At 46.3% G+C, this 12526-nt stretch overlaps 1 protein-coding gene across 4 annotated transcripts in view; it reads right to left on the bottom strand.

Moving 5' to 3' along the window:
• PAK1 (p21 (RAC1) activated kinase 1) overlaps positions 1–12526 on the bottom strand; it is an 89200-nt gene that overhangs the window by 40092 nt on the left and 36582 nt on the right. For 2 of the 4 annotated variants that reach the window (XM_088668450.1, XM_088668447.1), the window contains one exon: positions 4417–4627. In XM_088668450.1, coding sequence (XP_088524576.1) covers positions 4417–4606 — 190 coding nt within the window. In that variant the 5' untranslated portion in view covers positions 4607–4627. Of the gene's footprint in view, positions 1–4416; positions 4628–5730; positions 5822–7758; positions 7884–12526 lie in introns of those variants that run through there. The other 2 variants (XM_088668449.1, XM_088668448.1) reach the window with 2 other exon arrangements.

Here is a 12526-nt window from a genome sequence, read left to right as displayed (position 1 = left end):
AAAAAAACCCAAGTTTTGTGGGCAGGCAGAAATTCAACAGGTGTGGCTGTTCCTCTCCTAGAAACACAAGGACATGGAAAGGATGCTCTTGCGGGCTGTTTCTGACACGCAGCTGTTAAACATGGAGGCAGCTAGGGGAGAGGAAGGAAACTCACAATAATCTTTTAGAGTTATATACTTAACAAGTTTTAGGAGGAAGTGCTGAACTGTCTAACTCCGACTGTGCAGAAAAAGTTAAATCTCTCAGCAGAGAATATTCTTTCCAACTATATACCTGCAGTATGGAAATTAACAGCCGGACACCGAAAATTGATTCTGTGTGCCCTAATAGTGGCCAAGAAAGAGACTGATATTGATGAATTGGAAGATTAAATATATGATACCCTTGAATCAATGGATTGACAATATTATTATTATTATTATTATTATTATTATTATTATTATTATTATTCCCCACCCATCTGGCTGGGTTTCCCCAGACAACACCTGCAACTTAAGAACGGTCTGCTTACAGATGTAAACTTTGTTTGGATAAATATGATAACATTTGGAATGTCGTAGGCTATTAACATTTATATATGCATTAGGATAATAACACTATATCAATTTATGTGAGAATGTATTATGGGAATATATTACATTGCATTTTTGAAGATCCCCCCTTTCTTTTACACATCTTTGATCTTCCACCCCCCCTCACTTCCTCTCCCCTTTTTTTCTTTGTACCACTTTATTTCTTTTAAATGGTGGTTCTTTCAATAAAAAAATATGAATATCAGAACACAATAAAAAAAAGAATCTTTTGGAGTTAGCTCTTAATTTTTACGTGGTATTTTAACGCTTTCCTAAAGGGTTAAAATGCAGGTACCCACACTAACTAGAGGTGCTCGGCGGCCCACTTTAGAGAGTCCCCCTAAATTGGCCCAGCATGGAAGGTTCTGTTAATGCCATTAACCAAGACTGCAGCTATGGAGAACTATATTAATTACCTTCAAACCCTGTTAAATACCACTGGCCCGTACGTTGTTATGGGATGGGAGGGGAGGGGATTACAAGAGCATACGACCAACAGATGGTTTTCGCCGACCAAAATCCGAAGAGCTTTGGCGGTCTGAGTCTGAACGCATTAAAATATTAACTGCTGTAATCTTTTTCTCTTTTTTTCCCCCTCTCTTTCTTTTTTTGCGATGCTGAAACACCATACAGAGCAGCGTGAGGCAGGAGCTTACGGGGATTAGCAATTTTAAGGCTCGCTGAACCCGGATTTGCAATCTAATCCCCTTTTGATAGCGTTCGTGGGCATTTTCAACGGGGCCTTTCGAGCGGCGCAAGCAAGGCCAGAACTTTAAAACTTTTACAACCAGGATTCTTAAAAGCGGGCCTCTCCCTTCTCTAGTGGGTTAGTCCTTCCCCCAACTAGTAGAAGGTTAGCCAAAAACCAGTGACTTCCCCCAGGGTGCTGTGCAGAAGATATTAATGGCATTCGGGGACGCCAACTATATAGGGAGCAGAAGGTGTACTTCGGTCCCCTCAATATTTTTGGGTAGGGGGCCGAGCTAGGCTAGATTACACTCCCTCTGGAGGAAGGGGTACGTAGTTTAGGGCTACTTCTGGACCCTCGTCTGTCGCTTGGGGCTCAGGTGGCCTCAGTGACACAGAGTGCCGTCCATCAGCTTGGGCCGGTGGCCCAGCTGTGCCCCTATCTGGACAGGGATAGTCTAACTACTGTTGTCTATGCTCTGGCAACCTCTTGGTTAGACTACTGCAATGCATTATACTTGGGGCGGCCCCTGAAGACAGTCTGGTGCAGAATTCGGCGGCCAGGCTGCTCACTGGGACAAGGCGGTTTGAGCACCAATCCTGCCTCGACTACACTGACAGCCAATTGGTTTCCGGACCTGATACAAAGTGTTGGTTTTGACCTATAAAACCTTAAACAGATTAGGACCGAAATACCTCAAGGACTGCCTCTTTGAACTGACCCGGCCCCTACGAGCATCATCTGTGGCCCTTCTTTGTGTGCCTCCTCCAGGAAAGGTCTGGAGAGTGGCAACACAAGAACGGGCGCCATCATTATATAACTTTGGGTGCCAGGCATAAACATTTTTCTTGGGCTACTTAAATAATCTATTGCAGGCATCCCCAAACTGCAGCCCTCCAGATGTTTTGGCCTACAACTCCCATGATCCCTAGCTAACAGGACCAGTGGTGGGGGAAGATGGGAATTGTAGTCCAAAACATCTGGAGGGCCGAAGTTTGGGGATGCCTGATCTATTGCCTTTTAAATGTGTAGGGAGGGGGTATTGTTTTGCTTGTTATGCATTTCTGCATTTTTATACTGTGATCCTCGGATAAAGGGCAGCATATTAATTTAATAAAGAAATAGTAAGGAAATACTGTACAAGACATGGATTCAATGTAAGAAGCCCTACATAGCTTGGGGAGCCAAAATATTCCCACATATGCAACCGATCGCTGTGTTTTGCAGAAGTGCATCCCACAGCTACCATTCTATCAGGGAGGTCTGGTCCTCATGATGTCAGAATTGGGCCTTCTGATATGATGGTTCCTCTACTAATAGGATCTCTCTCTTATTAGTATCAGAGGGGGTGCCTTTTTTATCAGCTTTTCAGCCCCTGTTAAAGGCATTCCTCTTTCAACAAGCCTTCTAAAACCCTAACCCCGTTGGTATCTAACTTGGAACTACAGTCGCATCTTGGAAGTCGAATGGAATCCGTTTCAGAAGTCCGTTTGATTTCCAAAACGTTCGGAAACCAAAGTGCAGCTTCTGATTGGCTGCAGGAAGCTCTTGCAGCCAGTCGGAACCACGGAAGCCCTGTCGGATGTTTGGCTTCCAAAAATAGTTGGCAAACCAGAACAGTCACTTCCGGGTTTGCGAAGTTTGGGAGTCAAAACGTTCAGGAACTAATCTGTTTGACTTCCAAGGTACGACTGTATACTGATTTTGTGTCCGCGCAGTTGCTTTAAATTGTTTTTTGTATCTATGGTTTTTGTTTTGTTTGTTTTTTAAAAAATTGTTTTCCAATAAGCAAGATGTTATATATGTAACTGTTTTATACATTTATCGAAAATCACTTTGGGGGTGCCTCGTGGGAAGCAATTCCTTTGGAAAGACTTTATTAATGTCCAGGTCTCCCTTTCTGGCCTCTGGCCTCTCTCAAAGTCGCTGCTTACATCTGAGTAAATATGTCGTATCCAAAACCTATTTATTTGAGCTGCAAGTTCTCTCACTTAAAAAAAAAATGTACCCAAGGACGTGTCCTGAGGATTCTAGCCTCAATTAGAATTCTAGCTGAAGATAGCAACTTAAACCCAAGAGTAAACAATCTTGACTTGCTGCTAAAAATATGCAAAGGGTTTGTTTGATTTCTTCACGACTGAAGAAACAGCAATGAGATGTTTTCCTGATCTGACTTGCAGAAGTCACACCTTGTGCCGTTGGAAGGGTTTGCTTTTTAAACGGCAATGTGGCTGGCAGACATTCAACAGGTTAGGCATTTCCCAGCACAGAGATGCAGCGGTGTCGAAGCTTCACCTGTTGAGTTTTGGCCTGTCACAGAAAGAGCCATGCCAGAAAAAGAAGGTGTCAAACCAGGATTGCAAGGGGCACTTGAGACATGGCTCCGTCAAACAATCTAAAGGGCTTGTGTCAGTGAAACCAAGTGCTATGCTTGCACTAGCCCAGCATTGGACTAGATCAGGGATGACCAACTCCCAATAGACTGGGATCTACTCACAGTATTTAAAAAAAACTGGCAGTGATCTACCCATTGTCGTAAAAAGACTGGCAGTGATCTACCGAAAGTTGTGGAGCTTTTTTCAGTAAGCCAAAGATGTTGAGCTTTTTATAGTAAGCCAAAGTTGGGTCTTTTTTGCTTTTTTTTTTTGGTAAAAAGATTGCTGAGGGGCCAGAGATTAACCAGGATCTACCAGGAACACCCCACGATCTACCAGTAGATCACTATCTACCTGTTGGACATGCCTGGAGTAGATGATCTTTGGGGTCCCTTCCAGTTCTGCAATTCTGTGACATGATTCCTAGACTCTAGAAACATAGAATCATAGAAATTTAGGGTTGGAGGGGGACCCAAAGGTCCTCTAGTCCAACACCCAGCAATGCAGGGAATCACAGTCACCCAACCTCTGCTTGAAAGCCTCCTGTTGGAAGAGCAGCGGTTTCACGTAGAGCAGGCATCCCCAAACTTCGGCCCTCCAGATGTTTTGGACTACAATTCCCATCTTCCCCGGCCACTGGTCCTGTTAGCTAGGGATCATGGGAGTTGTAGGCCAAAACATCTGGAGGGCCGCAGTTTGGGGATGCCTGACGTAGAGCAATTCTCAAATGAAATCAGTGAGCAAGCGAGCGAGCAAAAGGCAAAATCAAGGCCAGCGTACTTTTGTCTCCCGGTAAGATGGAGCGGTAAAAGCGGTCCCTCTTCTTCTTCTCTTCCGGATTAGGAGGCAAAGGTTTGGAGCCGTGGTTCAAGGGTCCGGCCTCTTTGCTCCCGCTGCCTATCATAGTGCTGGTGTTCCTCATCGGAGGGGCTGGAGGCTTGTCTTCTGCTTCTAGGCCATTATTGGACATCTTCAGCGACGACAGCTACAACTAGGATCAAAAGAAACACGGGGTTTGGACACGGTCGATTGAGGCGCACGGGAAACGGGCAGAGGCGAGTATACCATGTTTTTCCATGTATAACATGCCCCCGTGTATAAGACACCCCCTATTTTGGGGGACTCCAAATTAAGAAAATGGGGGGAGATTGCCCAGAGTTGTTGAGCTTTGCGGGGGGGGGGTCAGATCGCCCATATGAATGAATGAATTTTTATTTGCGTCAGCCATCGGCCATAGCAATACAATATACAAAGAATAGAAATAAAAAGTCAATTATATAAAATACATTTTAAGGTTTCCGATTGTCTATAGTTCTTGAGCTTTTTCAGGGGGAGTTGCCGAAAATCACTCTGACCCACACTGCAAACCCCACCTATTGTCTGTCCCCTCACTGGCAGAAGCCGCCAATCGCTCGCTCAATTGCCACAGCAACTGCCAATCAACACCAGCCCTTGACACAGCCAATAATAACATGCATAGCTGCCAAGTCTCCCGTTTTCCCCGGGAAATCCCCGTTTTTCCAGCTGTTCCTAGCTGAAAAAACGGTTGTTTTTCCCCGGTTTATTCTGGCGTGGTGGCCATTTTGGAACTGGGCGGAGCAGCATCAAAAGTCACTTCTGAGCATGCTCCGCCCAGTTCCAAAATGGCGGCAGCGCTACTTCCGGTCTACTATTTCCGGCCTGGTCCCTTATTTCTCTGACAGCAACTTGGCAGGTATGAATAACATGCCAAATTGCCGCTGGTAATCTCCGGCTCGCAGCAGCAGCCAGTCACACGTACATACGTCCCCCCCTATGCACTATCCATGTATAAGACAACCCCCAATTTTAAACAAAATGTTTAAATTAAAAAACCTTATCTTATACACGGAAAAGTACGGTATTCTGCTACAGTGGTTAGCTAGGGATGATGGGAGTCCCAAACTAGCTGGAGGGCTGAGTTTGGGGATGCCTGTGGAAAACTGTTGGAGTTCCGAAATGTTTGGAAACCAGAAACTCAATATGGAAGCCTCAACTCAATTGAGAAAATTGAGATACACACAGGGGAAGCTGTTCGACTTCCAAGGCACATAAAAAAAAAACAGAAGCATTTACTTGCGAGTTTTCGGCGTTCAGGTTCTGAAACGTTTGTCAATGGAGACATTCGAGAACTGAAGTACCACTGTATTCCGCTGCCTTGCGAGCACTGGATTTGGGGTTAAAATAAAATTTGGGCCATGCTTGGAATGAGAACCAGTTCAGCAGGACAAAGTTCACTGTATTCATTCAAACAATCATTCATTCAAACAATCAAACATTCAAACAATTAATTACACCTGAAATTAATTCTTGTAATCACTGGGTGAACTGAACATGAATTAAGTTCTTTTTGGGGTGGATCAGTAGTTCCCAAACTTTTTCCAAAACTCATCCCCAATGCCCCCTCCCCTATAAAAAGCATTATTCAGAAAGCGGTGTGCATGACCGCTAAGGAAGATAACACAATGACATTTGAAGCAGTCACGAATAATGGCACATTTATTCAAAATCCAATTAGAACTGTTTAGTTAAAATTCAACCCAACTGATGGATTCAATCCCATGATCCCAGCTTTCCAACCAGAAGTCAAAGCTTTTCCAGGTATAGATTTAGTAGGAAAAGCTTCCCCTGCTAAATTGCCACAGGTCAGGCAGCAGTTAGAAAGCAAGTGGCTCCGACTATTTTTAGCCACACGCAAAAAGAGAAAAGTTGGCAATGACGGAGGGGTTAGGGATGCCAAAGGGCCAGGAGAAAAACTGGCAATGCCTGGTCTTGTGCCGCCAGCAGCTGGCAAAGATGGCAGGAGTAAGCAGTTTTCACCCCAGTTCGAAGACCTGACAAGGCTCAGCTGTGCTTGACCTGAAATGTATATCAATAAAATTAAGTACTTCTTCACCAGGTGGCGCTGTGGGTTAAACCACAGAGTCTAGGGCTTGCTGATCAGAAGGTCGGCGGTTCGAATCCCTGCAATGGGGTGAGCTCCTGTTGCTCGGTCCCAGCTCCTGCCCACCTAGCAGTTCAAAAGCACATCAAAGTGCAAGTAGATTAATAGGGACCGCTCCGGCGGGAAGGTAAACGGCGTTTCCGTGTGCTGCTCTGGTTCGCCAGAAGCAGCTTTGTCATGCTGGCCACATGACCCGGAAGCTGTCTGCGGACAAACGCTGGCTCCCTTGGCCTACAGAGCGAGATGAGCGCCGCAACCCCAGAGTCGGACACGACTGGACCTGATGGTCAGGGACCCCTTTACCCCCTTTACTTCTTCACAAAGCACTTAGTTAAACTATGGAACTCACTGCCACAGGAGGCAGCGATGGCCGCCAACTTGGATGGCTTTAAAAGAGGATTAAATGAACTAATGGAGAAACTTATATATCTGAGTTTCTAATATGGCTGGAGAGGACCTCAAATCTAGAGAAAGGCGAGGAAGAAGGTGCTAAGACATACTGCTCAACCGTCCCGATTTAAGTGGAATATCCTGGAATTACAGAAGTCATTTCTGGCTTCTGACTGGATCCCAGAATGCTCCCATTTTTTTGTTCTAGCGCTCTGGTGGGTCTGCTGGCTCTTGTGGGACCAAAAAAATCTGAGCATCCCAATTTGGATCACTCGAACGTTGATGGGCATTGTGAGGTAAAAAGTAAAGGACCCCTGGACAGACTCTAAGGGGTTGCAGCGCTCATCTCATTTTCAGGCCGAGGGAGCCAGCGCTTGTCCACAGACAGCTTTCCGGGTCATGTGGCCAGTATGACTAAACCACTTCTGGCGCAACGGAACACCGTGACAGAAACCAGAGCACATGGAAATGCCGTTTACCTTCCTGCCGCAGTGGTACCTGTTTATCTACTTGCACTGATGTGCTTTCGAACTGCTAGGTTGGCAGGAGCTGGGACCGAGCAATGGGAGCTTGCCCCGTCACGGGGATTCGAACCGCCGACCTTCTGATCGGCAAGCCCAAGAGGCTCAGTGGTTTAGACCACAGCGCCAACTTTTACCTTATGGTAAGACAGACTTGCTAACTATCTGGCACCTTCTGTACTGCATTACCTGGGGAAGAACCCCAAGGAAGCTGGAGTTACTGCATTCATACTTGCAACTGGGACTCACATTTGGGCATATTAGCCCATAGATCATCGGCCATTCAGTGCTTTCATTGCCCAGCAGAGGACCAAGCTTGGCCATGTAGGAAGGATTCTCGGCACAATAAGGAGAAGTCTGAAAAACGTCGCTCCTACCAAAACAGGAACCAGTGTAGGAAAGCATTCAGAGTGTGCCCCAAGGTCACGCAAACACAGCAATCTCAAATCAGATATGCAGAGCAGCCCAGTTTATTTTACATAATTTGCTTTGCCTCTGCAGAACATGGCCGGAGGGGGGGGGAGGAAGGAGAGAGGAAAGCATCTAGGGAGAATGTCTTCGTTTGCTTACCTCTCACTCAGTAACAGTTTGGATCAGCCTTGGTGATGTTTTCCCCAAGCATCAGGGCATAAAAGCCCCCACTGCCATAAGGTCTAGAAACTTGCTTGAATTTAATGAATGCCTTGGTTGTTGGAACGCTGCATTCTAACACCAGGGATCCAAATTCCTTGCCTGCATTATATGATGCCCTGAAACTAATTTTGTGTGTTTGCATGTTTTCACATATCTAAGGCTAATGGGGGGGGGGGAGAGAATTAAGAGAGGGAAACTCCTAAATAAAAGATCCAGGTGTGTGCTACTTATGTAAGTTGCATTGCATTTAGTCACATAACATACAATCGGACCTCGGCTCCCAAACACCTTGAAAGTCGAACGTTTCAGCTCCCGAACGATCAAAAACCAGAAGTGGGTGTTCCAGTTTTCAAATGTTCTTTTGGAAGTCGGACGTCCGACGGGAGCTTCCTGCAGCCAATCAGAAGTCATGTTTTGGAAGTCGAACATTTCAGAAGTCGAACGGACTTTCGGAACAGATGCTGTTCGACTTCCGAGGTACGACTGTAACTGTATATTTGATAAAAGGTAGGTAGCCGTGTTGGTCTGAGTCGAAGCAAAATAAAAAAATTCCTTCAGTAGCACCTTAAAGACCAACTAAGTTTTTATTTTGGTATGAGCTTTCGTGTGCATGCACACTTCTTCAGAAGTGTATTTTTGATGGTTATAAGATGGGAAGAAGAAGCCTGCTGGATCAAGCTATTGCCCACCTAACTTTCTGTTCTCACAATGGCCAACCAGATGTCTGTGTGACCCCCGCAAGCATGACAACAAAACTCTCCCCATTGTGATTCCTAGGTACTAAAAAGGAATAGTCCCTCTAATACAGGAAGCAGGACATGGAGAGCATGACTAGTAGCCATCGATAGGACTATTCCCCATGAACGTGTCTACCCCTCTTTTAAAGCCAACCGTTACTTCTTGTGGCAGTGAGTTCCACAGTTTAACTATGTGCTGCAGGAAGAAGTCCTTTCCTTTGCCTGTGCTGAACCTTTCAAACAATCAGCTTCATTGGATGTCCAAAAGTTCTAGCGTTATGTCAGAAGTTTTCTCCCTAGTCTCTTTCTCCAACCCATGCAAAATCTTATACACACACACCCTTGCAAAATCCTAAAACACAGTACAAAAAACCTATGCATGCCTCGGTGTACGTCACCCAAGCTGGCATCCTACAGGATTCCGAGCTCAGGGTTGTCAATTCCTGATTTTCCGGCGCAGGAGGCATTATAAACGAGCGGCACCACAATTGATTATCAGTACCCGGAATGTTTTTCTATTAGGAAATCCCCGCAGGAAGGTTCTCTCCCTGGCAAATGGAGACATTCTCCAGCAATCTCAGTAATCCAGGTGGGTGTTTCAGACACCAACTTTCTCCCTCTCCTGCTGTTCACGCCCCTGGCTGCCGGCCACCTTAGACATTCCCCCAGCGTAATCTCACACCAGAGAAAAACGAAAACTGACAGCTGGAGCCACAGGTGGAGTGGGGAGAGAGAGAAGCAGAGCTGCTTGGAAAGTTTCCGGAGACTTCTCCTCCACCGCATTTTAATTTTTTTAAAAAATATATAGTTTCCCATAGGAATGCATTGAATTATTATTTTTTTGCCCATAGGAACGCATTAATTAAATTTCAATGCATTAGCAAGACAAATTTTTCGCAAAATGAATTCATCTTGCGAGTCACCATCGAATGCGTCTTGCAAAAAATTCGTCTTGCGAAAAATTCGTCTTGCAGGGCATTCGTCTTGCGAGGTACCACGGTAAAGAGAAAAAAGAATATAATGGAATGTGATAATGTAAACTTAATAAACATTATTATTAAAAAAAAGAAAAAGAAAAGCAAGTATTGACTTTGAACTTACAGGTTGGCTATGTTTACATGAATAATGGCCATTAATAAACTTCTCTCCTTTGAAGTGAATGGATCTCTTTCTAAGCCAGTGATGGCGAACCTATGACATGCGTGTCAGCACTGACATGCGTAGCCATTTTCGGTGACACGCGGCCGCATGCCGAGAAGGACGCATCTCTTGTGGTTTTCCGGGGAGGCAAAATGGCCATCGACATGCTGCCGCGGAGCTATTAGAAACGGCCAGCGTGTCTGTGCTCCCTGACCGGCTTCCGAGCCGCCAGGATTGCCACCGCCACTGTGCAAACACCCAGGGAGCCCAGAGCAGCAACCAGGGAGCCGCCGAACCCCCCTCAACGCCCCCCACCAGGCCAAAGCTAAGGGGTCCCGAGGCCTGAGACCACCTAACTCAAGGTGTGCCGGCACCATGGAAAGGGAGAAGGAAGGCCCCGGCGTCGCCGCTGGAACCACTGCCGATACCACCACTATCAACGCCGCTGCTGTCGCTCTGGAGGGGGGATTGCCGGGGGCGCCCAGTGCGTCAAGTGGAGAGCCGCCGGACCCCCCCCCCAGCGACCCCACCAGGCAAAGGAGGAGAGCATCCGGCCAGTGACGAGGCAAAGTCCCAGGGCCTGGAGGCCTAGAGCGGCCAACCCCGCGACGCACCGGAGCTCTGGAGGAGGGAATCCACCCCAGCATTGAGTACTGTCTTCCTGTTGCCCCACCGCCACGCAAGCATAGGGGACAGGTGGGCTGAAGAAGGCCACGAGGAGGCACAGGCCCAACCCGAGCCCACCTCCCCAGTGGCAGACCCATTGGAGGAAGGCCTGAGCCCAGAGTCCCACTGGGAAAGACCTCTGGGTTTTGCCTTATTTTTCCAATTTTAAAATATATTTTTTATTTTTTTTAAAAACTTTGATAATTTCCCCCTCCCCTTTTTCCTTTTTTTTTTTAAAAAGGGGAACACCTTTTTTACTTTTTTTTTAAGTGACACACCACCCGAGTTATGCTCGGTTTTTTGGCGAATTTTGACATACCAAGCTCAAAAGGTTGCCCATCACTGTTCTAAGCCATCACCTGTTAACCTGATCTTTCTTGAAGTGCAGGTACTGAGGATTGGCCATGAGACCTTCTGCAAGCAGAGTTAGTAACTCAGATACCCTATAGCTCCTTAAACCACGGTTACAGTCGCCAAAACAGAATGTCTAGTTGCTATTTTGGGGCCAGGTGGCTCAAAAGTTGCAATTTTCAATATGAATTTGGTTCCTGAAATTCGTTCTGTCTGTGCAGATAAAATATCAAGGCTAGAATGCTACAGGGTGTGTTTTTAGTATGTGAAAACAGCCCCGATCCAAGGATCCCCAGGCATGCACCTCCAGGTGGTGGAGAAATAAATCAGGCGCCATCCTAGCGCCCGGGCATCTTCACTTGGTTGCAAGTAGCCGACAGCCAGGTGCAAAATGTGCCTGGTGCCTAGAGAATTTCGAAGGCTGTCTGCAAACAAAGTTACATTTATCGCTTGGTGGGGGAGCAGACTCAGACCAGCAGCTCCTTCCCCACCCCACCGGTCCCTCCCAACTAATCTTGCCCCACATCTTGCAGGGGGTGGCAGGGGGAGGCTAGCTGTCCCTTTCACACTTTGCTGAAATCCCAGCGCTGTCTGCAAATCCTTACTTTGAGCAACGCCCTTTGTTGCGCCAAAGCTGCCCCAGCACATCACCATCGCAGACCCACATCCCTTCCGGGCACAAAGCAAAAAATAAAATTCCAGAGAGGCTGATGAGCTATGCGAGATTTAGTGCTTTGCACAGTGGAGGAAGAGCCGTCTTACAAATTCATCATCTGCGAATATTAAAGGCAGAACCCAATTAGGCAGCCGACTTCTCATGACGACTCAGACGAGGACGATTCTTTCATACTCGGGCACAATTACACTGCTTTCATATATCATCTTCCAGGTCAAGCCTCCGAAAATGAACCAATGTGGAGACAATAGCTGCGCAGACCACAGCTCTTCAAAAGAAGCCTGAGAAATTAAAGCTCAGAAATTGATGTCTTCCATCCGAGGCACAAAACACCAGTGATAATTGCAGCTTTTTGAAGTATCTTTGCCATTCACACTCAAATAATGTGTGCGATGCTACCCTTAGAGCATTATTTAAATGGAGAGTGTTATTAATTCTCAACAGCGACGTTTAGCCACATCTCCCAAAGCTACTAAATTTAGACTCCTCTGCGTCAGCTTCCAAGTCGCCACCACCTGTCCTGTAATCAACATGAAGCCAAGAAAACCAAATTGGATCCTTCAAGTGTGTGTATTAATTCAGATCACAATCGGAAATGTTCAGCTGAGAAAGTAAAAAAAACCAACCAAAACCATTAAGGTTGAACTGTGGACAAGAGCCTACTTGGCAGCTGATCTCATGCGGAAAAGATTTCATGCAGGCATCCAAGCACAGAAGAGGAGTCCTACTGGATCAAACCACAGTTGCCGAATCATAGAATTGAATCATAGAATTGTAGAGTTGGAAGGGACCCAAGGGTCATCTAGTCCAACCC

Source organism: Zootoca vivipara, chromosome 4 (assembly GCF_965207765.1).
Source record: "Zootoca vivipara chromosome 4, rZooViv2.hap1.1, whole genome shotgun sequence".
NCBI classification, from domain to species: Eukaryota; Metazoa; Chordata; class Lepidosauria; order Squamata; family Lacertidae; genus Zootoca; species Zootoca vivipara.
This window is presented reverse-complemented; position numbering and strand designations above follow the sequence as displayed.